The 26,533-nt window shown below is 40.5% G+C and overlaps 1 protein-coding gene across 1 annotated transcript; it reads right to left on the bottom strand.

Moving 5' to 3' along the window:
• Nucleotides 1-1,524: 1,524 nt before the first annotated feature.
• On the bottom strand, nt 1,525-25,570 carry pla2r1 (phospholipase A2 receptor 1). The gene is made up of 30 exons (XM_020637959.3): nt 25,241-25,570; nt 22,013-22,393; nt 21,744-21,917; nt 20,252-20,416; nt 19,872-19,985; nt 19,546-19,695; nt 19,035-19,229; nt 18,794-18,957; nt 17,746-17,856; nt 15,156-15,268; nt 14,854-15,023; nt 14,514-14,722; nt 14,115-14,260; nt 12,287-12,371; nt 12,070-12,205; nt 11,953-11,988; nt 10,633-10,793; nt 9,672-9,736; nt 8,963-9,057; nt 8,741-8,877; nt 7,560-7,677; nt 7,252-7,391; nt 6,787-6,928; nt 6,364-6,599; nt 5,109-5,283; nt 4,868-5,002; nt 3,789-3,911; nt 3,527-3,703; nt 3,044-3,079; nt 1,525-2,877 (listed from the first exon to the last, which is right to left on the bottom strand). Exons 1-30 carry the CDS (start codon nt 25,383-25,385, stop codon nt 2,660-2,662), a joined length of 4,452 nt encoding a protein of 1,483 aa, XP_020493615.2. The 5' UTR covers nt 25,386-25,570; the 3' UTR covers nt 1,525-2,659.
• Between the last annotated feature and the right edge of the window lie 963 nt (nt 25,571-26,533).

Here is a 26,533-nt window from a genome sequence, read left to right as displayed (position 1 = left end):
TGTTACAATGTTACAATTCACTTAGCAGACGCTTTTTTCCAAAGCGACGTACATCAGAGAGTACAACACTAATCCATTCATACACCACCACCGAAGCAGCGGGAGCAATGCAGGGTTGAGTGTCTTGCCCAAGGACACATCGGACTTGTTGCTCAGCTGGGGATCGAACCCTCTACCAACTGAGCCACAGCCGCCCATATTACCAACTTAGTAAGACTAATTTGATACTAAAGTTAAATAAATTATTTACATTATGCATACAAAACGTATGAGATACACAGACAGATTGTTATTAACAATGTTTATTAAAACAGTCACTCTTACGCTGTGACTTAACTGACTTAAAAATATTCAGAATCAGTGATGGGATTAGTACCTTACATATATTCCAGTAAAAATTTACATTAAGAAATGAAATCAACTCATTCAGGGAAATAATGGAAAAAAGGCTAAAAAATATATATTAAATAAAAAATATATAAAAAATTGGATACTTCATTTGAAATCAGGATTCACCAAAGCACAAGAAACGCATAATTAACATAAAGTGGCTGCATCATATTCTTGCCTTGGCCTTACCTTTGAATTACTAAACCTAATAGTTTTATTTGAGTTATTTTACGCTAAATTTATAAAGCATAATTTTCCATTGTGGAGAGCCTTTCAAAAATTCAGTAAATTAAATACTTGCATACGTCTGCATGTAGGCTACTTTTATGTAAAACTTTAATTCTGAAGGCCTGAACCATTTTCTTTACGTTTCTTCCGTCGCGTGTTACTGCTCTTTACCTCTCCAGCCCTCCCATCAAAGTCCCTGAATGTCCGGAAATTATCTCGTATATCCACTTCACGCCCACACGGGTTGTTTCCTTCAACTGAATTACAGGCGTGTGGTGTGTTTTCTAAAGCGACTCCAACGGAAGTCCCCAATGCAACAAACAGCAGTTCACCCCTGACTTACATTTATTTTTAGGCGTAGCAGCTGTTATTAATAATTAATTATTGTACACCATGATGTCAGACGCTGCTAGATAATCTGTCGATAATACTGCTTCTCTTTGCTCTCTCATATTTACATTTTGGGTTACTGCCAAACACTGATACTTTTATAAAGGCCATCTATCGACTTGGAATGTTTTCTGTTTTAATCAATGAAACCTGAGGTGATTATTTTTATACCATGGCTCTCAAAAATTGAGTTCTCAGCACTGACTTTAGCAGGGAATATCTGTGTTCATGCCTTAACAGTTACATTCTATGGTTAAAGCCAGTTAAAGCTTTAATGTGAAAAGATACAGCACCAAGAAGGTCCTGACAAAAAAAGATGAATCATCTCATGGCCTATGTCTTCAACATCAATATGTAGTCATCTGTGTAATAGCCATGTCCCCATGGTTGTTGTTCTTCTGGTTCTTCTGGTTCACATGAAGCCATTTTAAGAGACGTTCTATAAAATAATGAAATCTATAGAAAGGCAAAACATCTCCTGACTTATGGTAAAACACTACAACACAAACCAGCCTGAAGTATTTCATATCAGTATTTATTGGAACTCATACATTGTAGGCAATGGGCCAACACTGCAAACAGTAGGCCTGCAGAGCTTTAGAGGGGAAAAGGGAGTGCAAAGTTAGAAATTAATACATCATGAAATCTTTGATCTCATTATTATTATATAATAAGAATATTCTATGAGGAATTTATGACCACACACAAAGTGGAAGTACTCTGCCGGCCCAATCACATTTGAAGAAGTATGTTTTTGACTTACTGAAGAAGGGAATTTACGGGGGATTCCACAAGGATTTCCCTTATTTCTTCAGCTCCTCCCTCATGCAATTTGTAAGGCTTCACTTTGACTCATTAAAACACAAGGAAAATTGTGCAATAAAAATATCTAACAACACGCTTTGCATCAGCAGACAGAACAATCCTCAGTTGTAGCCTTAGACATATTCCAATAGTTATAAACATACAGAAGAAAACCTCAATTTACAGCATATATACTTAGAAAAAATACAATAACAATACAAAAGTAATACTGACAAGAATGCTGCACCACATGTGCAGCTCCAACAACTCCTGAATTGTGAATGAAATGTACAAAGTTATATTTAAAAAAAAATTCTATTTGGTCATGAATCTGCTTCTTATTTGAATTAAGAAAGTTACTTTTGACCATGACAAGGAGATGAATGTTTTCCTTCACCAGTTGAAAACTTATTAAGTAAAACTTTATCAACCAAAATATTGTACTTGATGACTGTTTACCTATTATTATTATTATTATTATTATTATCATTATTATTATTAGCCTATAAATCCTCATACCAGAGAATAATGACATCAATGCCTCGTACCTACTGTCTCTTCAGCCGGTTCATAAATGAGAACTTGGTTCAACTAGAATTCAATCGGGCTCTTCAGTGTCACACAAAAACACCTTTACAAAAATCTGTCTCATTAAAAACATTTGAATGACTTAGAGAGAAATTCCTTTGAAAAACAATCTCATTATTGAGGACACCTATTGTTTGCCTTCATCATCTCACCACTGTCCTGAGGAGTCAGAGTCACAGTGCTTTACAGTGTCGCGTGGCATTCGAACCTGACGGTGAAACGGTGAGAACCCTTTAGAAAGATGCAGATACGTTGCGTGTTATTCTCCTGAGTGAGCCTCCAGATCTGTGATCAGCACATTTCCATCTGAGTCTGTAGCCTGCGAGCTGGTTTGTCTGTAATAAGCGTTGCCGAGAGTCGGGAGCCCCTGAAATCGAGAAGCGTTCCTCTTGTACATGAACCACATCGCTCCTGCCAGCAGGGCAAAGATCAGCACGGCCACCAATACCGCAGCCGGGATTATTCCATGATGAAGACCTGAAACATACCCGGCCAGTCATGTTTTGTTTGAAGCACATGCATGCTTGTAACATGTATCACATTATATCCTATTTTTTTGTAAACTATGAATCATTCTCAGCCCTGTATATCATCTGCTGTTAACTCACTGAGCTTATATATGAGTGTACTGTATGATACTTACTATTTATGGGTTCCACTTCCACCTCTGCAACTTCTTCTGCAATACAACACAGTGGAGTTCAGTAAGACTTGTCATGTATCATCTGAGATATTCAGATAGGTGACAATATAATCCAATACTACTTCCAGAGGTTTATCATTTTGTGTTCCAACATTGTGCAGCCACAATTTAAAAAAAAGACTTGGAATGAAAACCAGCTGTTTAGTCCACCTTGTATCTGTATGAACAATTAATTGAACACCAATCCTGAACACATCTGTTTTTGTTTATCCTTCACTTTTTTAACCTACCACAAAGTTACTGCTAATTCTTTCTAAGTTTATTTCCCCCATTAATCCTAACCCCTTGGCCTTGTTACCTGGGTAACAGGAATAGACTTGAGGGGAAAATAGTTAGAGAAGGTCAACAAATATTTCTTACATGCTGCATAAATTCAACACAGAGGACCTAACATAAATCCAGAATATCCCCAGACCATCTCACCTGAGACGGTTTTGCAGACAAAGCCGAGCCGCTCGTTGCATTGTGACAGGTGCCACAAACCATCAACCACCCTGGTGGTGACACAGGCGTCTGCAGTCAGTAGCTTGGAGTCCGGGGCCTTGTTAGGCCAGTTGGTGTAGTCCATAGGTGAACCGTCCACCCAGGACAAAGAGTCAGCTACAAATAGATGCCAACATATAATGAAATCAGACCACAGGGGATGACAACCATCTACTGAGTACATAAAGGGACAGATCCTTACTGTCAATGTTGAAGTATATCCCCAACCACACGGACTGGTGGAGGTATCCTGACGACCAGAGCTGCTCCAGAACAAAACGGTTCTCCGTCTCACTTTCGATGGTCAGGACATCTGAAGTGTTGACTACAAAGTGACAGTAGCACATTAGTTACACAACTACTGTGCAGTTTAAAGGAGTTGTTTGAGTAGATTTGAACATGAATGCATTCACTGCCCTTCCAAGGGGAAAGATGATAAACTACATTTAGCTAAATAAACCATAAACAGGGAAACCGGTAGCCTGGCTCTGCCTCGTTGTCTTTGTAATGTTTCCAGATAACAGAACGTTTTTACTCAAGTAAAAAACAAAGATTAAGGCACGTTACAACCCTAACCACTACATTAAATTTCTTTTTTTTACAGATTTAAAAAAAATAAAAATAAAAATAATAATAATCTTTGTTAATGTAGTAGCTTTAGAGGTGCTGGTGCTTTAGCATGTAGCCAGGCTCATTGTTCATACTTCAAAGTTAAACTCAGCAGACACAGCATTTAAATATAATATCAAATACGGTAACACACTGTAAATGTAAATGAACACACGAGCTGTTGAGAATATAAGATCCAAAGCAGGATTTGTTTCAATCCGAGTGGTGTTCGGGGCAGCTCCTCTATTTGGCCTGTAGGGGGAGTATTTATTCTATCTAGTAGATAGAGGTTATGCAGAAGCAAATTCTTTATTTTTTTCCTTATCGATAATTATAAATGTAAAATTGATAACCATGTAGGATTATTACACATGTAAATGTTAGAGTTTTGTTTACAGATAACTGCTGCTATCACAGGTGGGGGGGGGGGGCAGGTTCACCAGAACTTTGGCAGTAATGTAGTGGTTATATGAATCACATTCAGCTGTTCACTTTGTTTTGGCTTTGAAGGAGAGATCGGGTAAGTCTGGATATTTGTGTGGTCATTTTTTTGTTGACTGCACTTGAGTACCACTTGTTGATGTTAACGTTGTGTTTACAGTGATTTTTCTCACGTCACCTTTTGATGGGTTACACTGGCTCGTAGTCCCGATAAACCATATGAATCCTTACCTCTATGTCTGCAGTGCTCTCTTGCCTCTTCAAATGTGAGTTTCTGCACCACCGGCTCAAAGTTGTAACAGCCATGTCCAAATTTCACCCATGAGGAGAGACACACGAGCTCATAGGAGACAAATGGTTTACTGCCTGTGAGAGAGAGCAGGAGAAAGTAAATAACAATACTCGGTCAAACAGCTGAAGAGATTAAAGAGTAAGCGCTCTAATATTTGATTATCACTGCAGTGGCACTGACTTGGCGGGGGGATATGACACAGGGCTCCTGGCAGCGGAGTTTCACAGTCGGCTCGCCGCCAGCCTCCGCTCTCGTCCATGAACACACACTCTCCCATCACAACGTCGTCATCGGCTGAGTCCCAGTGTGTGTACACTGTGTCACTGCCATCTGTCCACTGATAGTTGATGCCGCTCTGGTAAGAGGCACGAATACCAAAGTATTAGTCAAGATGTTAAACTTGTGGAGGAACACAAAACGCACACACCGCTCAAGCTACTGCAGCCTAGGACGTTAATCTCTGCATGCACAGCAGGGTGAAAAGCATTCAAGCTGAATCTTCACACAAATACTTAAATTGCTCATGTGATTGATTTTCCCCGGACATTACAGGTTGAATATTAAGAATGATTCAAAACCATCTTGATTTACTTCTTGTAATAGTCTGTCCATTTAAACTAACCTCTGACTGCATTGTTTTTGTAACTTTCCCTTTTATGCCAACAGCAGTTCATTTAATACAATTCTTGAACTTTTAAAAACCTCTAGGCTGGCGCTCTGTAAAGTTCTGCATGACACCGCTGTATACTATGTACTGTACTGCCATAAGCTCTGTGTGTGTCTGCAATGTGTGAATCTGCCACATTTGGCAGTTTGAAAATGCTGGTGACATGCCAACATGCACATTTTTAAATGTATCTCGTACGTGTAGAGGAAAGGTATGAGAAATCTTCTGTTGTGTGGCGTGTCTGTTAAAGAGGTTTTGTTAGTTAGCTTGGCATGAAGCCTGATTGTGCTTGGCTCACTACAAAGCGGGGCAACTATAAGTGTACCACCGCGTCTTGCACACTTTTTTGACCTTTTTGCCACCATGATCAGAGACTCAGAAAGCTACTACTTCTTGAAGTGCTACAATGTGTTGTTTTCACACTCTGGTTTTGCAACAATTTAGAAATAGACATATATAACATTTAAATAAAAAGAGCTTTAGAGGTGACTGTGGACAGACTTCTTCACCTCAAGGATAGAGCCAGGCCCTATCCCCCTCCCCCACACACACCCCCACCCGTTTACAGCATTTAAAAGCTAAGCTTATTAACTTCTGGCTGTAGCTTCATTTTTAGCATGTCCATATAATAGTGAACAAACCTATTTTCAAAGGATTTTTCTCTAATGATGTCATGCAAACACACATTTCCACATCAAACACAGGTACATACAGTAGCATACACACATACAAGGGTATACAGTTCATATTGCACGAGAGGATACATACGTCTTGACTGTAGAGTCCGATCCAGTGGGGGACTGCCAATCTATTGACAAGGACAGTAAGGAAAGCCTGGTGGTATGCATCTGTAATGCTCACTAGGTCAGAATCATTCTCTATGCACATATGCATGGCGTCGTACCAGCTCATGTTGCCAGACACAACCTTGTAGCTGCGGCTTCTGTACTCAATATTGTCAGGGAGAGGCAACTGATAGGAGTGGGTGGGGGGTTTGGATGTATCTGTGACAAGACAAAAAAAAAGACAAAAAGAGAATTAGAGTGGGATTGCTTAAAGGTGTTAATGTAAGCGTATTATAGTTGTGATTGACTAGCTGTCACAACAACAAAGAGAAAAAACATTCAGAGGGGAAATAAAGGTGATAGTGACAGAATCAAACCAAAGATAAAGAAACTGAGGAAATCTTACCTTGAGGTTTTTGACAAACAAATCCATACCCACTCTCGCTGCACCTTTCATCGTACCACTTTCCTGTCAGGTGGAAGTTGTGATTGTTGGACAGAACAGTACACAACGGCTCACCGAGGAATCCACTGAGCCAGTCATCCTCCTGGAGTGTCAGAGAAGTAGATATTATCAATATACGCAGACACAAGCCCATTCACAAAGGCAAAGCTGGGATCATTTTTTATACATCTTTAAACTGTAGTGTTACTAGATTGATCGCATACATGTGTTCACACCAATTGTCAAAAATCTTTTTGTGGTTTTCCATTTTGTTTAAAGAAATGAAAGAAAGAAACTGAAAATGGTTAAAAAAAAAAAATCCTGTTATCAAGATGAAACTGAATGTGTTTACTGCGAACAGAGCGCTAAGGTTTAGCAAGAAACGTTATTGGGCAAGGTCAACCTTAAGCTTTCACAGAAACCTACGGTGATATAACTCTTCGGTTCAATCGGAGACCAGTTGGTGTAGCTCACGAGTTTCCCATTGGTCCATCTCATTGTGTACTCATCCCCCAGACCAATCCACACACCCACAGAGCTTCCCTGCAGCAACATGGTGATGTAGGCTGCAGAAACAACGGCATGACAACAGGAGTAAAAACTGTAAAAATTAGAGCAGCTTTCTTACTGACATGGCAACCAACAGTATGTGAGGAGGAGACCAATGGCACCATGATCTTTGTCTGAGGTTGTTCGGATATTGAATTGAACATTGTTTCACTTTGCCTCTATACCTTGTTCGATCTCGTCTTCTATAGCGACAAGTGTGCCTTCGAATGACGAGCAGATGGACAGGGCATCCTTCCAACTCTTTCCCTCCTTTGGGTTATCAACAAGGTGTAGCAGGAGACACTACCAAAACACAATCACACACATAAAATGTCACCACAAGGACTCTCGTTTTAAATTGAATTGTTTTTGCCATTTTTTTTTTTTTTTTGATCAACAGAAAAGGATGAGATGAACCCTGTCTCTTATTATCACACCGTTAGTTACCATTACACAAAGCACTGACTTCTTTTTTCATAGACCTTGAAGTTCGACTGAAAAGGAACTTAAATGTATGCTTTTGAACTAGTTTTCACAGGACTCTGCTCTTGGCCTAATTTTCATTCTGGCTCAGTAAATGTATTTCCCCCACTCCCCCTTTTTTTTCCTATCAACCCTATTAAAATGCATAAAATGGAAAAAAAAAAGAAAAAAAAAAAGGAAGAAGCTGTTCCTTCCTTAAAAACATGCAAAACAATAGGATACCTCTACAGACTACTTATTATACTTATACTTATACTACTTATATTCAAAGTCCTGCTTTACAAGTGACTTGAATATTATATCCAAAGTTTTTTCTTCTGGTCTAACGTGGCTCTTTGGTTCATAAATCGCTGAGATAAGTCATTATCGGCAAATGATGTATTGGTTCTTGCACCTATCTTTATTTACACATGCAGTCACTTTATGAACTTAAGTTCGAGACCCGACACTAGTGCTGATATTGAAGAGATGATCTGCTGGTTTTTGCTCTTTTTTTTTTTTTTTGTGGTTGACTCAGCGGGAGCATCATCAGCAGGGGTTCATCCTAATGTTGTGAGCATGACTCAACTGACACTGACTCCGTATGATTCAAAGACAGTGAATGAAAACACAAACTTCCTGCTCCAACCCCAGAGGCAGCTGGGGGTGAAGAAAGTGACTGTGTTTTGGAAACTGATCTTTGTAGAAGAACAGAATTAAATGAGCCACTACAACATAATTCTTTCCCAGTCATTTAAAATGTGAACATTTCAAACTGAGAAAACAGTTACTGAGGGCATGCAACTTCAAAATAACCTCTCAAAAAAAATCAATCCTTACTCCTTGAGAGTTTTTGATACATTGCTACAACATGGAGTGTGTGTGTGTGTTTTCATGTCCAAACCTTGTGTCCAAAGTAGAGCCACTTCTCTGGACATCCTCCAATGTAGTGCGGCTCCCTGGGAGACTCCACCACAGACACAGTCTTTCTCTTGCACACATAGCCGTGGAGATCGCTGCATCTACTGGCCGACCACTTCCCTGGAACATACCAGGAAACCATTAACTCAATCCAGCACGTTCAACCCGTACATGAGTGTGTGTTTCTGTACGCGCACTCGCTAACCTGTTGAAGACGACATAGTGACACACATCCCGTTTTTCCTGGGGTCACTTCCATCTGCCCAGTTCTGAAAGTCGACGCTGGTATGGTCGCTCCACCTGCAAACAAACACACGCACAATCACATCTAACAACAGTCCGAGCTAATGTCATTGGTCTACTACTTTCAAACTCATCATCAGCTTCCCGTGAGCTACACTGCATAAACTTTAATTTATGGACGCACACTGCGATAAAATACATGCAAGAAGCACACTGCCATAAAATACATGTATATAAAAAGGGACAGCAGCAGCGGGCAGGTGTGTCCACAGGTAGAGAGGACAGCAGGAATTGCAGCCTGTCCAAGTTTAAAGTCCATAAGAGGGGAGGCAGTTCTTGGCTGGCAGGCTACAAATCAGTGGTTCATTCAGAAATTTGCAGACCTGGCCAGCCCCCTGACTGACCTGACTGAAAGAGTGCCTCAAATCCAAGGATAGGTCCATCCATCGTTTGATAGATAGATAAATAGAAAGATGTATTTTATTGATCTTAAACTGGAGAAATGGTGTAAATTGTGTTTGCAGTTCATATGCAAGCTTGTTGCATTTGGGAGACAGGCACCTCACTCTAACATGTCTTTACCGAAGTTATCAAACAAAGAGTCGACTGCTTTTATAGAACCAGTCAAAGGTTGTTGTATTTTTGCAACTGCAAAAAACAGACACACACACCTGACATCCTCTCCAGGCTGCGGGATGGACAGGCCGATCCACCAGTCGGTCGGGCCCAGGGAGAGCTGAGGAGGTTTTAAAATGAACAGAGATGAAAAAGAACTAACTTCACTTTACCCTGTTTTACAAACACTGGGCTTTTCAGAGCCCCTCTGACAGTGAGTGACTATTCAGGCCGGCTCTTTGGCTCGTGATTTTCTCTTTCATTGCCTTGTTTTGTTCCCTTTATCCCCTCACAAGCCTCAACTACACAAGAGGTTTCTTTAGTGTCACCCAAAAAGGCTGCTGCCCAAAACAGCCCCATTCTTGCTCCCTGTGTGTAGGGGCACTCAAGCATAAGAGTGTCCACATATGAGGTGTGTTGTAGCTTGTCGACGTGTGTGTGTGTGTGTGTGTGTGTGTGTGTGTGTGTGTGTGTGTGTGTGTGTGTGTGTGTGTTTAAACACTTGAGTTTCTATAAGGAACAAGTTCATGGGCAGAGTTTACCCTGGCTCATGCAGACGTTTTTAAGAATAGGCTCAGTGGACCTTACAAAGGAGCAGAGTCTGGTTAAGTCATGACTTTGCCGATCCTACTGTGGTGTAAAAATGTACTCCTGCCATCTGCCAAACAAACACAAAGTGGTCATGGGAGATGCTCCTCACTTTTATGATACTGCCTTAGATGGCGGGAGAACTCGCACCATGATAAAGTACATTTTCCTTTGTTTACATCGAGGTATGAGAGAATGATAGGTGAGTTAAAGTACTTGATTTTTTTAAATCATTTTAAGACTATTCTATCAAACTGAAATACTTCCAAATGCCTCACAGTGTGTTTTATATGGAACATAAACCAGCATTTATGAGTTTCAAGATGAGAGTATTGGAAACGCTTATAAACGTATGTATGGCAAAGTGGTGATACTGAACTTCTGTGAATCTTTTTTTTTTTTTTTTTACAAGCAGGTGGAAAAACAGACCCGCTTCAATCGCTCCTTGATGAAGTGCAGCTCCTCTCTGGAGTGTACAGACAGCAGGTACGCTCCCATCATCTGACAGGCCAGAGAGACAGCCTCCCAGTCGAAGGGCTGCTTCGCCAGCAGGTACTCAGCTCCGCGGTAAAACACCCAGGGCTCGCTCTCTGTGGGGGGGGGGGGAAACCAGGAGACAATAATGAAGCCTGCAAACAATTAAGTATGCTTTTATTTTTTAAGAAATCTATGGTTATAGTGATTGGTTTACCAGTCGTCAATACTGAGAGATGATTTCCCCATCATATACGAACACTTAGCTAACATACCGTAGAAAGAATGAAGAACGTTTGGATTACACGGTACATTTAGATTGCACAGATGGCATCATTCCTGGTTAGAGATCAGTTTTATCTCATGACTGTGTAGTTAGAGAGAACTACATTAAAGCTATGTACACATGTTGGATGCACAGCTTCATAAAAGAAGCAGTTTTAAGATTAAGTTTTAAGAAAAGGTGTAGAGAAAGGTGTTATAATAAGGGAATGATTAGGGTTTCAGCTTTGTTTCTGCAAGTGGAATCAAAAGTATGTTGTTTCTGTTCATGCAGCTAGCTGGTTTCAAGAACATTTACAGGTTCAACTCTGAAGCCTCTGGACGCCGTATATCACTCCGCCCTCAGGTTTATAACTGGTGATCGATTTGACACTCATCACTGGGACCTGTATGAGTGCGTCGGTTGGCCTTCTCTTGAAGAGAGGTGCAACAAACATTGTTTTTTTATATATCTTTAAGGCTCTTACTGGTAAACTTCCACCTTACATCACAGACCTGTTGGACCTGTACGGGTGCCTACATGACCCGTTCTTCTGATTGGCTCGTTCTTAAAGTCCCTCGAGCTTTTACTGAAAAACTGCATTTTCTTTTGATGCCCCAAAATTGTGGAAAGCCCTGCAGCAAACTCTAAAGATCAGAGTTCTTCCCTCTCTTCCACAGTTTAGGAATTTGATTTCGAACAACTTTCAAATTGTAACTGTTTTAAATGATCTCAGTGGTTTTTGTCACAGACTCTGAGTGTTTGTTGTGTTTTTGCTTGTTTTACCGTGCTTGTAATCTCGACGGCATTGGAATTGAGGGAAACCTCAGTGTCTTTTCGAGAATAAATAAAGGTTTAAAATGTAGAGGAACTCGGCTATCATTAGAAATGAAGACTTTTTCAATTCTGGTTTTCGTCTGATTTGCTTTTTTAATTACATTTAAGTGGAGACATCAAAAATATCTATCATAACAGAGTTTATAAGTAATACAGTAAATGAAAATGCTACTCACGCTCAGTGTACCAATAGGGTTTGATCAGTTCATAACCTGTAACATAAATCAAGAGTTGTATTACTAATGCAGTGCTGATGTGTCCCTGTGTTCAGTGGTACTGTTGGGAGTGTTTACCTCTGGCCACCTCACAGACCCACTCGTGTTTGGCATCACAGGGCTGCGGCACAAGCGCGTTGGTGAGGTCACTGTACAGAGCACAGTCCCTCCTGTCATCCTCATCGTTCTTATCCTCTATGAACGACGTCATCACCTGAATAAAAACAGACCAATAAGACTATATAATAATGGAAACATTCGATTTGTGCTACGAGGTATGTGAACATGTACTTACAGGGGTACCATCGGACCACTCCCAGACTCCAGGGTCCTCAGGGTTTCTCTTATTTAAACCCACCCAGAACCAGCGAGCCTCAGTTCTAAATTTAAAAAGGAGGGGAAAAAAAACATAAAACACAAAAAGACAAGTTCATCTAAGCAAATCAAATGTCTTAAATGTGTACTAAACTAAGTACAGAAACTAAAGCTTGTGAGAAACTTTCAGTATGAGTTGAATTTGGTGCCCCCTGTGGACAAAGCAGTACAACGCTTTTATTTTGTCCTGCATGGGTCCAGGTAGTGTTTTCTTACAGAAATTCTCATCCTGAATTCTAGTCAAAGGCAAATGTGTAGTTTATTTTGGATATTTTGGGTGGAAAATGTGAGTGTTTCCCATGGCAAAAATTACAAGCACTAACAAACGACCTCATAAAAATGATCGGTCTTCTCTCTGTTGGTCTTGTTTGCTTATATAAGTCATAGAGACGCGTCACTTTTCATTTGAGATCTTAAAACTTCACAGTGACTTTTAATGTTTTCCTATTGAAAATAATTGTCAGTTTGCAGTAAAAAGGAGTTTATAGCATCTCTTTATTTCAATTCATAGGTTGCCCTAAAATAGTATTTATTCTATGTATTTTTTTTTTTTCACTGGTTCCAACTGTAGTTGTATTTTGTGTTCTGGTGTAAATAGCCTGAAATGTTACTGGACATACTGGAGAATACTTCATGGATCAAATAAACTGAAGATTTGGGCTAATGTAGATAGTAACACACCCGACAAATTGATTTAGTTCATTGAATTGAAGCAAGAAAATGTGGCATGATCCAGGGATCATGTCTGGAACATTTGGACCTCTTTATTTGCTTGTAAATGCTTCATATTTACAAGCAGACATTGTGTTGTAACACTCTTATGTATAACTCCATAAGGCCAAAAGCCCAACTGATCTGTCCTTTGTAGTTGGATTGATCAGTACATTTTCTCAAATTAAAACAATGAGGTTCTGCCTTTTTGATTCTACAAAATCATTTTGTCTTTGTAGCACATTCGCCTCCGTTCACAACTACAATAAAGATACTTGCTGTTTTAAGTGTATTACTTTGGTACATGTAGGGGCAGAAAAGAAGTCTTCTTTGAATGGGGTGGCCTAACTGGGGCACTGACTTACAGACTGGTGGCATGGAATTTGTGTGCACATACAATTGAAAATCATTCCTATACCCTTTCTATCTCCACTCATATTTACTTAACTATTCACTCTGACGTTTCTTAAAGATGCAACAATACTATTTATTTGTTAACTTTAAAAACTATCATCCCATGTGGCATCACAAATCTTCTGAGGTGAATTATTTAAGGACTGAAAGAGAAAATGTTTATACAAAGGAACATTTTTAAGTAACTACTTAAGGAAATGTACCATAAAGAAATGCAAAGCAAGTTTCTAGCAGCCTGTTACAACATCGCTCAAATAGTTCATTTTAACACCTCAGACAAAGCAAAAAAGCCAATCAGAATTTAGGAGTTTGGGGTGAGTCCTGGGGCGGCCAATCAGATTTCCCAGGCCAACCCTGGCCACCCCCCTGGATACTCCCCTGGGTAAATGCCTTTTTTGAGGTTTTTTTTTCCTGTCAATGTTGTTTTTTTCCCTGCAAGAAAGTAATCATCTAGACGGATTATGAAACAATCCCAAACCCCAATTTCTCTTCAAAAGCCAATCATGAAAACCTGCAAATGCTGCTCTATGCACTCAAAACCATAAAGCAAAACACCTCAATTGACACATTTATCAGTTCCCATAGCATTCCTGCACTAACGAGGCCCAGAGGGCAGTACCAACCCTTCGAACATGGTACTGAGGAGCTGCTTAACAAACACCTGCTCCTCATAGTGGTAGAAACTGGCCAGCCGCGCCCCGAGGGCCTGACAGAAGAAGTCTGCCTCCACCCATGAACGCTTCATCAGGACTTTCTCATCGTGGAACACCTAGAGGAGCCACACATGGAGTGAGCTGAGCGCTACATGTTAAATGAACACAAACACTCTCACTAGACTTGAATAGAAAGTGACAACTTTATGTTTGTTCTATTATTTGTAGTATTTTAGTAATTTCAACTACTCAATTTTACTTTTACAAAATTAAATTCTAGTGTTTAAAGTAGATATTACAGTAGCTTTGTTGCTGAAAAAAAAAAAGAATAGAGAGAGGACAGTAGATAGAAGATAAGCATGTTCTTACCTTAAAACAGTCGTACAGCCCAGAGTGCGATTCCCACCCTGGAGGACAGGGGGCGAAGGCGTCGATGTGGTGCTCTGGCAGCGCGACATTGTGGTAAGTATTGATGTTCTGCTTGCAAACGGAGAAGGCCTTATGGGACTTGCAGTCTTTCACCTCCCACTTACCCAAAGCAGAGCCACCTGACATTGCAACACAGCCTTCAGCGCTGACTAAGACAAGAAACGAGGGAGAAGATGAAGGAGGTGAGGTGGAGGAGATTCAGGAACAAATCCCAAACTTAACACAATCACAGTTTAGTGATCTATTACTAGCAAACAGATATTTCCTAACAACTAGGTACCTGGTTGGTGTTTGTTCCAGTTAGTGAAGGTGACATTGATATAAGTGTTGTTGTGAGGAATCCAACTGTACTCTCCCCCTTTGACTAAGTCCACCAGGCGGATCCAGTAGTACTTGCCGTTGTCTGCACCATTCGCAGTCAGCAAACTGTTCACAAACGCCTGCTCAAACCTGCCGGCATGGCGAAAAAAAAAAAACACGGGACAGGTAAGGAGAGAGACGCTCTACTGGACACACAATCTGATAAATAAAAGTTTCTTTTTTTTGAAGCGAGACTAAACAAATCATTTGCTCATAAACCACCTGTTCTCTATTGTAAGAAGAGGAGCCTGGCAGTAGTATTCATTCGTTGCGTCGTCAAAGCTCTGCTCATGGCTCGTCACTGTGTAGCAGGAGTGACCGTGCCGCTTCCAGCCCTGAAAACATCAACAACAACAACAAAAATCTAAAAACAAACTCCATCCTTTTTCTTCAAACTTCAATGACACAAACACATCGGTGAAATTAATTAATTCTCTTAGGACTTTAAAAATTACAACATAAATAATATAACGACTTCAATGACTGAAGAAATTGTTATGCAAAATACTGAACAAGTAACACTCATCAGAGAGATAAAGGAAAGTTACAAACTAATGCATGCACATTCCAATATTACCACAATAAATATTGCTATGATAAAAAAAAAGATCATGAATACAGGTTCTTTGATTTAAGAGATCCTCGTTTATGTCCCAGTGTTGCCAAGTCATTATTTATGTCACATCTTTGTAAAGCTGCTCTTTATTAAACAAACATTAATTCTTGAAAAAATGGTGTCTTTTTTTTCACTAAATTAAACTTTGGTTTGTAGTAACAAGCTCAACAATCTACAGCCATGCTGAGACTCTGTTAGACTGCATCAGCCTGAGTGCTGCTGTGAGCATTATGCTTACATCAGCATGCTAACATACACATACTCACAGTGACGATACATACATAATGATTTTGGTGAAGCCTGCACGATATAAGAAACATATGTGATGTGTGATAACAATATGGAGTGAGATGAATAAAAATGAAAGCAATATAAGCTATAACTCAGAGTGCTTCTGTCGATCTACGGTTCTAAATGTTTAACACAACACCTGTGTTAAGCAACGTGTTTCTTCTGAATCTAAAATAAAACCAAAAAGCTTTTTTTTTATCCTAACAAAACAGTTACCAGTTAGTCTGAAGGTAGGTAAAAGCACACATGACTGCATCAAAATGTTTACATGAAACATTTTTTGTCATGGCCTTATATTAATAAACTCATTTTCACTTCCATAGTCTCACAGCTACATTTGCTAATAAGCTTCAGAATCAATGCAAAACTGAGGATTATGAGAATGAAATTAGTTTAGCGAGTTTTTGCTCGTAAAGAAAATTTAAGTTTTCACCTGATGCCAGCTCAAGACTTAAAGAAAGGAGATCACATAACTTAAAAGAATGTGTATCCTGGGTCCTTTAAATATCTGTAGTCAATCTAAAGTTAATCCATTTAAAGGCTGTTGAAATATTTCACTCAAAACCAAAGAGCCAACCTGCTGACTTTCATCATGACAGAAGAGATGAACTTCATCCACATCATGAATATCTGAGCTAAATATTATGTCAGTTTATCTGAGAGTTGCTGAGATGTTTTCAAAGCAGTGAGAGAATGGACAAACATTTTCGGAGGCCAGCTGACCGACATATAAAGTCATACCATTGCGAAAATAATGTGTTTTTAAGTTTATCAAGTTTTTTTTCCAAGCAGAAACATAACTAAAGTATCATATTGGAAAGTTTACTGAAACGTATCGGGTTGTAAAGGTTATTCTATGTGCAAGTAAACGTTCAGTATAATGAAGTCTTTGTGTATGCAGATCTGCCTGTTTGAATCATGTGTGGGTTTTGTTTTGACAAGTGGTATCAATTTGCCTCCCCCATCCTTCCCCTATGTTTGCTATTCACCCCCCCACCATCCCTATACTGGGGTGCAGAGGCCTATACAAACACAAAACAAGACCCAAGATTTTCTACAATAACCAGGGCATCTGGGGGGAAATCCATCTTTACCTGCATAACCCGATTGTAAAACACAGACAATGAATCAACAAAGGTGGAAAATATGGTTCTGTTAAAATCCGGGCAGGAAGTATCCAAGACTGGTTGAGCCATGTCCGCTGACATTATGTCTTCAGGGCCATTCTTTGGCCTTATGATCCTGGGCATGAAATAGCCTGATGACTCAGGAGTCTGATATTCTTGTAAACAGAGCCAAGGAGCAACATGAATACCAGACAATACGTCAGCAGTGGACTGAATCAGCTCATTGTGCTTTTGAAGGGGTAACTCGCTCAGAACTGCAGCCGGCGTGTGTCTCTGCCTGGTGCATGCCTGGTCTGTATGGAGCTATTGTAACAGTGCACACCACAAAATCTGCCCGACAGCGCTACAAAAAAGTCACTTTGACCTCAGCTGGATATAAAAAAAAATGTTTTCTAAATATGAGTGTTTCAAAAAAATCTGATTTTCTTGCATATTTTTCAGAATGATGGCTTTTTGAGAAACTAAGAATCCGTTTTTTGGGGGGGGTTTTGCTTTTTGCTAATTTGAAACACATTTGAAGTTATCAGTAACTCATGGAAAACTGACTGCCACACCTCTCACTTCAAATTGCTTTGAAACCAGTATTGTGGTTAAAATCCTGTCAGAAGTCAATAAACATTAAATGATGTAGAGTAATCATGTTGTGTTTTTGAATCCCTTCTGTTGCTAAGGGCATAACTAAAGCTGCTATGGAAAACAAGACCTCCTTGTCTCTCTCAAAGACTCTTCAGCCATTGAGTACATGTTGACTTGGATGTTTGCATGTTTATGTTCTTACCTCAGGACAACCCTCGTCCCAGGTTCCGGGATGAAGAGCTGGACTCTGGCTTTCTCCTCGACACACAGCGGGCAGCCGCTCGGCACATGATGCTAACAGCCAGGTACCTTCCTGTGAAAGGATTAAACAGTTTACAAGAACAGCATATCATAAATAATACTAACATTTTAAAGGGCTTAGATGTGGAAGAATTGATCCATCGCCAGAAGAAAGGCAGAAAATGTTATGACCACCAAAAATTGTTTAATATTTCCAGTTACTAAAATAAGATATATGTTTTTTGTCTTCAATATCTCTTCTGGTTCTAGAGACCTGATTGTCACATTTTTTCATGTGAAGGTCCCCTAGACTTACACGAATCCAACCATGACACAGAATTTGATAAGATTTTGTTGCAGTATCCCCAGTTTGATAGGACGTTTGGGAGGTCTTGTTACAATGAAATCCTGCTCATTGTGTTATGTATAATCATTAAGTATAATTGTGTTAAGTATAATAATAATGAAATCAAATGGCTGTTGTACAGTTTAAAGGGCCTATGGGGCTCCTGAGAATGGTTTACTAAATGGTAATGTGCAACTACACCAAAATAATTACCGGTACCTCTGCCTTTCAGTCCAAAAATGGAAAGGCCATCAATCTATTGATCTATTATCTATACCCACTTATACCATTCAAGGGACTGGAGCCCATCCCAGCTGTCATTAGGCGAGAGGCAGGGTACACCCTGGAAAGGTCATCATTCAATCAAAAGGGTAACATATACAGGCAAACAACCAGTCACACTAACACATGCAGGCAGTTGAGAGGCACCAATTCACCCAGGAAGCTTGTCTTTGGACTATGGGAGGAAGCTTAATCCACCATGAGCACAGCACTTGGCAACATTTAGCAAAGTAACAGTGGCATGAAAAACAGCTTTTTAACAGGCAGAAACCTCGAGCAGAACCAGACTCACGTTGAACAGCCGTCTGCCATCTGTGTTGGTCTTGGAAAGTGGGATCGAGGGAGATGCAGAAAGAAAATAAAGATGGATGGAGCGACAAACCTTTCGGTCAGCTTTGGCACAGAGTGTTGCATCCGACAGGTTGTGAGGAGGGTGATACTGGTGCCAGAGAGTGAGAGTAACTGGGGAGCCATCAGACCACTCTACAGTCGGCGACGATGCCTGTTTCCAAAGGCCGATCCACACCTCTGTACTCTCCCCGGAATCTGGCAATAATACAACACAATACTCAAAGAGTGTCTGAACAAAGAGAATTTCATTTGTATATCTAATTGCTCCTTACAGTTAGCGAGGAGGCCTAGCAGCATTTCAAGCTCGGACAGGGTTCTGATGCTGGTGAGGTTTGCCCCCTGAGAGCCACAGGCCCGGGCTGACTCCTCCCAGCTCCCTGCTTCTGTTTCTGTCAGCAGCTGGTAGCAGAAACCATTATGAGGCCACCAGCCATCAGCACACTCTGTGTTGATATACTGCCAGTTTCCTGAGAGAGGAGGAAGAATAAGGAGAGGAGAGGAGAGGAGGTGAAATCAGTGCAGGACAGATGAGAATAACACATTTCTAAACACAAGATTCACAGCAGACGATGTTTTGGTCTAGCCACCGACGGTGCAATAGAGAGAAAGGTCAAAAGTTCACTCCCCATGTGCACTGCAGATGTTCAGACCAAGAGCTAAAAAGAGCCAAAAAAGCTTCACTGACTCATAATTTCTCCCCACCAGGACACCTCTGGACATGCAGAGGAGCAGTCTGTGTGCAGGTGCAACGTTTGTGAGTATGTCTTGTGCTCATGCTCTCACCAAGTGGCTCAGCTCTGAGGGTGTCGTTGGGTGTCTTCTTACAGATGTACGGCAGAGCAGACTCACAGGACAGACTCTGCCAGTGACCCTCGTAGGCCGAGTTGTAAACTCCGCACTGTTTGTTGTCCTTCAGCGGGCTTGCAGGCAGAGCTGAGGAGAACACAGTGATAGGAGAACTGAAGTCACACATTTATTTTTTACCCTTTTGCTTTTCTTGGCATTTTTTTTTTTTTTTTTAATGGTCCAACAATCTTAGTATAAAATGATTTTTAAAAGTACCGCACAGTCCCAATAAAAAGATGATTCCCTCTAACAAAAATCAGTACCTGTGGTGAAATTAACCAATGAGAGAGGGGCTCCATCAGACCACTGCCACCCCTGTGCACCTTTCAGATGGTTCAGTCCAATCCACACCATCGCTCCAACACTTGCAAGTCGATCTACCACAACAGACAATAACAGTGATGTTGTGTCAAATCACTTAACTGCTTTCAGTGGAAAATAGGTTACTGGTATATAATAAGTCAATCTCACGAGTCACTGACTTGGGAGACAAACAAAATGTTTCCTAGAGTTTAAAAATGAAAAGATTCTTATACTGGTGTAGAACAGTCTCAGTGCTCTCTCTATGGATTTACAATGTTTATGCAACATGTCATATTCAGCAGCTTTTGGTCCCTGTGTGTGGTTTCTACCTGATGCCTACCTCTGATGTACCTTTGCTCTGCCAGGCTGGTTATGCTGAGCAGATTTCCCCCCTGAGCCTGGCAGGTAGACAGAGCCTGACTCCATGTGAGGATGGTGTACAGGTTAAACTGGTAACAGGCCCGCAGCTCCTGGTTTGACTCCCAGAAACGCTCACAACTGAAATCTGTAAACAAAGCCATGAATTAAAGCGACGGTGGGAAACTGATTAAACAAAGGGATATGCGTCAGCATGCACGTCTCAACGTGTGGTGAGGAGTTCAGGGATCATTAAGTTAATGTGAGCAAAGAGCAATAAAGGCTAGCATGCTGAAGATAAAAATGATAAATATGTTCACATTATATCTGGTGGGGTTTTTTGATTAGAATTGCTATATGTTCTTTTTCTTTTTCATTTAAAACAAGGGATGTTCAAAATACTACAAAGAGAGAGGGAAAAGGTTAGACATTTTAAAAGCTTTAAAATGTAAGGTTTGGGGTGACAGATAGCCTAGTGGTTATGTTGCACGCCTTGTGTACAGAGGCTGCAGTCCTCGCCAAAGCAGCCTATGGGTTCAACTCCGACCACGGCCCTTTGATGCATGTTATCCCTCCATTCTCACCTCCCAACATTTCCTGTCTCTCTTCAGCTGTCCTATCTAATAAAGGCAAAAATGCCCCAATATAGACATTTTTTTATTCCTACACTAGCAAAACGTGAGCAAAAGAAGACACTAGGGTTGTCAGGATACCAGAATTTTACCAGCCAGGACCAGAACGATATAGCGTTTTACCATCACAACTGCGATGTGCATGTAAGCATTGGTCAAATAGCAGGACTCGCAATGTCAGTCAATTGATCTGAAGCACGTTGCCACTTTTGTGTTTCTGGCGCAAACAAAAACACAATTTTGACTGACTAATGACTTATCTACAATCAAAGTCGGCCTTATATCACCATCAGTAGTCAGAGAACTGAACATTGTGCATGCAGTGTGTTTGCTCCCTGCATGTAAAAATACAGACTACATGTCCTGCTGCTGCCGTCACAGATACCATGGAATGATGAGCCAGGAAACATTGCTGATAACAAGTATTCATTCTCTCTCTCGGTCGGCATTGATGAGCAGTTGTTGAACAGACGTCATCGAGTTACCGCCACTCACCTCTCTGATTGTATTCACTTTGATCTAAACTTCTTCATTATTGTCTTCTTCACTGCCACTGCCATTAGGATCATATTAACATGCGGCGTATGGCGGAGAAGATTGATGACAGCCACATGACTTCAATACCCAGGGTGCATGGCAGTGTATAAAACAACGGCTGCCGACGTGTGAATTTATAATTTCAAATCTTTTTTGAAATTTATGAATCTAGTGTATGATTTTGTACAACATACATGTCAAAGATACCAGTGTTGATCCAAGGTCAACATGTTGGTATACGCAGGGTTCCCTTTAAGAGAATTCAAGTTTCCTTTCCAACTCTGGAGTGTCTTGTGTCCTCTTTACCTTGAACAGGACAGAAGCCCCATCTTTCCGCCTCGTCGTAGCGAGTGGTCGTAGAACACCACGGAAGATGGTCTTCGCGCCCCTCGGTCGTGCACTCATGATACCACTTGTTGTTGTATTTAAAGGGTAAAGCGCAGGGCATGCCATGTGCATTTCCCAGCAAAGTGTGGATTTCTGTAAATAAACACACCAGGTATTTTTTGAAACTGCGTTCAATGTCACTAAAGACATGTTATATTTGAATTCAAGTGGCATGCAGGGTATTTTACCTTCATATGGGCGTGAGCAAGGCCCCTCTTTGGGGGTGCCGTACCGTTTCCAGAAATGATATGAGTTTTTCTTTACCACCACCAGACGTCCGGTCACAGCCACCTTCCAATGAAGAGCCCCTTTCAAAGCGTTCCTGGTGCAGCGCCACCACAGCACGGGGACGCTGAGGTCACACTCGAACATGCCAAGAGGCTGCGTGGTGTCTGACATGTTCAGGCCCAGGCACATGCTGGTGCCCAGATTGAAGAGGCGATGTTGGGAGACCCACTTCCAGAGCATGCTACGCGTGGGCCGCTCGCAGTCCTCTATCACCAGGTTAGAGCGGTCGGCTTTGATGCAGCGCTTCAGCGGCTCGCTCTCCAGGATGAACAGACCCTTTTCTAGAAAAGAGATGGAAGGACACAGGTTTGAACTTTGTGAAATGACTCGCCCCTGCCAAAATTACCTGGGCCCGTCCAGCAGCATCGAAACACGTGAGCAAAAATGATGCAACATTATGGATGCACACACAGAAACGCTCAACCAACTATGTTTGCACTTTGCACAATTTTCGCCAGATGTTGCCACACCTCAACTTGAGCACAAAAGCCTGCCATTGCTGCCTTTAAAGCCAATGAATCCTTAACTAAAGCAACAGAAGGCAGTTCTTTTTCCAGCCGGCACAGATGTTCAAGACACAGTTTTGAAGTCTGCAGAAAATACCTTTCCACAAGCTGTGAATGACTCAATCAGGAGATATGACCAGTTCACTTTTTTACTAGAAAGCTCAGTGTTATAATAAACATTTCATAATTTGAAACTGTGTGTCAATGGTGGTGCTCTGTCTGTTTTTTCATGCTTAACAGAATCTGGAGGCGGCAAATCAACATTAATATTTCACTGATAGTCCACAGAACTATAGAGTAACATCAGGCTTCATAATCAAACAAAGTGTGAAACAAATGTGGATTCTTGTTTGTATTTTGTTCATGTATTCATTCTAGTGTAGAGTCAGTAAATGTGTGCAGCACTGGGGTCCAAGACAAATTTCCTTGAAGGGACATTAAGTTTATTGTATCATCTCATATTATATATTGAATGTCAACGCTTCAACCTGTAATGACATTTATTGTAGGCTAATGAGGTTGCATGAGGCTCTCTGTTCATTTACATAAAGTGAGATCTGATCACAAGCAGTCACCAGAGAAGTATGCAGAGAAGAGTGATCTGCCCAGGTTTGAACAGCTGTGCTTTGAGCTGTTCATTTGTGACGGCATCATGAACACCAGGTGTAAATAAAAAAAAAATGGGCAGCAGGGTCAGATTAGAAAATATCTTCAGGGCCATTGTAGATAAGCTACTTTTTATTTATCCTATTTATAGCAGAGAAACTTCTCTTACAACATCAAGTAATCCCCAAACAGCCAATGAGGGAGCGAGATAAAAAGGGGAGAGAATGAGAGGAGCAGACGAGGAGGAACAGAGAGAAAGGGTTGAGAAACTTGGCCGATGAAGTGAGAAATTTTGGTGTTAAAAGTGCAAAATAGAAAGGGGAAGATGGCTGGATTTGTTTGGATTCAGTGTTTCTTCAACAAATGGAGCAGCATCAAATATGCATAAAGGCCTGAAGGGAACCTCAGTTCACTGTAACTGGATCTTCTAACAAAACAAGGGATGTATACTCTGAATGTATACTGGATGTGTGGAACTGATGAAAACAGTTGCAGGAATTCTCTCAATTGCATGTCACAATAGAAAATCAGAGGTCTAATGTTCTCATTGCCAGCGTGAAGTAAAGAAGTTGGAAAGAGTGTTTTAAAGAGGCAATGCACATTCATACTGAGACGAACTTGAAGATCTATGTAACCCAAACAGTGCATAAGCAGGGGTGTATTTTCAGTGTCCGGATATCCTCCTTTCTCCGTGATTAGACAAGACTTGAACTATACCATAACAACAATATTCTCTCATTACAGCAATAATAAAAGCCTGACTGTGTGAGGTCAATGTGAGGTGACTGTGTATGAAAAGGTGTTTAAATCTGTTAGGATCTGGACAATATGAGTAGCATGTGAATGCTGGGATATTTGTGTTGACTTTGGCGGCTCGGGCAGACAAAGAGGAACCTCTCCTCTCTTTGCTGATTTGTTCTGTTCCATCAGTAAGAAGCGGTTTTAATCAAAGAAAAGTCTCATCTGCTTTCTTGCCTTTTAATGTCCAATGTAAAGAAACTGCATCATCTGACAAACCTACAGTGCAGCAATGGTTCAGGCGCTGAAATAATAATGATAATAAGGAAAAGGTGAATCTTTATGTTGATGGTCGCATTTTTTTTTGTAGTTCAGATAGAAGCATCTTTTCTCAGATCTGTTTCATAAATAACCAATTAAAACTACTCACATGAGATTTAAGAATATAACATAAAAATAACGTCTTGTTTTTTTTTTACACTTTTTTGCTCAAAGTCAAACTGCAAGTTATGTTCAAAGAAATGTAGGAATAATGTTACAGTGACAGTGAACAGACCCGTAAGCTGGAGTCAGAGACTGAGCTTTGTTGTTTGAACAACTTTCCTAATGAATCCATCACAGTAAACTAATACACATATCAATTCATTGGTTTAAATGAATCAGAATGATTTAATCTCCAATGTGGTCAAACACAGACATCTTCTTGTACTTTTTTTTTTCTTTCAAAACAGCAATCAGTGCATGGCTACCTAAACCAGATGTTCACTCAATGTATCACTGCATGATAAGTAGCATCTGCACACTTCACATTTAAGAGGCGTTTATTGAGTTAATTCATCAAGGGGGTCAGAAAAGTAGGATATCACGTTTCTCTTCATCACCTTAACTTTCAGATTGAAGCTTCTGAGCTGTCCTGTGTAACAGGTAGGAGCTACTGTAGGTAAAGAGAGCCAGGCTACAGCTGTGCTGCTCAAACTGTGCTCCAGAGGCCACTAGGGGACTTTTAATAAAGTTAAGGTGGGTCCTCGTGAAACTGGCGACTGATTAACTTTATTCACCACCAATTAGGACACATCACGTCCTGTGGGCACAGTGAAGAGAACATCTGAAGTTTCCTCTGCACTTCCCTCCAGAACACTGTACAACACGTATGTAATTCTGTGCCATGTTTGAAGACAAAACACACCAACAGCGGATGGTCGGCTTATTTTGCAGTTCATTCACATGAAAACAAAAGGAGGCACAGGTCTAGCTGCAGCTCCAGATAAAATAACTTACTGTAAAAGTCCTCGAGCTGATTTTTCTCCAGGACCTCATCGTCCTTCTCAGTGACACACATGCAGCTTTTCGCCAGCAACACTGTTGCACAAATAGTCGCCACAACAGCCACGGAGTCGATGAAACGAAACCACTGTATGAACATTTCGACGGCGGGATGCAATGTTGAAGTTCAAATGTCCGCACATGCCGAGGCTCCTGGTCACAGAGAGTACTTTAGGGCTCGCTGTTTGTTCTCTTCATAGAAAACTTTGTCCGAGTGAAGTTTTTCAGCGGGGGAGCAGCGACGTCACGTCTGACGGAGGAGCAGCTGCTGCTCTCCGGGCTGGAAGCCGCATTCCTGCCGCTGAAGACTGTTTTCACTGGGACTGAGCCACGGACCTTTATTTAGACTGAACAAAATGGCCCCAACAAACAAATAAACACTATGATAGATATATATTCGGGTTACATTAAATGTTTTACTTTACTGGCTATCACTAGACCCAATAGGCCAGTTGTACACATTAACAGTGGCGATGGAAAAAGTTTTACTAAGGCGAAAATAGACTTAAAGACTTCCATTCACATAACCAAGTAAAAGCAGCAAATAGAGGCCAAAAGTGAAATATCAAAATAGATATCAACGTTATGCAGGTCGTCAGATAACAGAAAAATAACATAATGAACTGCAAACTAGTGCACAGAATTAAAAGAATTATTATTACTTTTATTCAGCTGACTAGTCAAGATTTACAAAATCTTAAATGTTAATAACCCCAATTAAAAGTAGGCCTACAAGTCTAATTCTGGTAAAAATGAATTAAAGCTATCAAAAGTAGCCTAAATGTGCTAATTCAGAGTTTAATCAAACACGTTACTTAAATCTACTGTCAATAAAAACTCACAATTCTTCAATTTCCAGAAATGTAATTCATTGGTATCATTTATTACATCCCTCATCCTTTTTACACAAAGGACTAATGTGACTCCAAAGCACAAGTGTGGATAATAATGATGATGTCAAGTTCAAGTGTAACTACTGAAGTACAAGGGTGGTGAAATAAGAGGCAGTTTTGGTGCTTTTATGAAGGATATTTTTTTTTACTTTTTTAAAAGCATTAGCATCACTGTTTGTAGGTAAATATACTGCCTATATCACTGCGTTGTATTTTCTACAGACAACATAAATAAATAAAAAAGAACGACATTAGAATAAAGTCAGCCCAACATTTTCTGTGTGGTAATTTGAAAGAAAAAAAAAACACAACTTAACTTAGGTCAAATGCACTTCATGAGCACAATATCAGATAA

This window comes from Labrus bergylta, chromosome 3, assembly GCF_963930695.1.
Source record: "Labrus bergylta chromosome 3, fLabBer1.1, whole genome shotgun sequence".
NCBI classification, from domain to species: domain Eukaryota; kingdom Metazoa; phylum Chordata; class Actinopteri; order Labriformes; family Labridae; genus Labrus; species Labrus bergylta.
The sequence above is the reverse complement of the archived record's forward strand: the minus strand, read 5'-3'. Positions and strand labels throughout refer to the sequence as shown.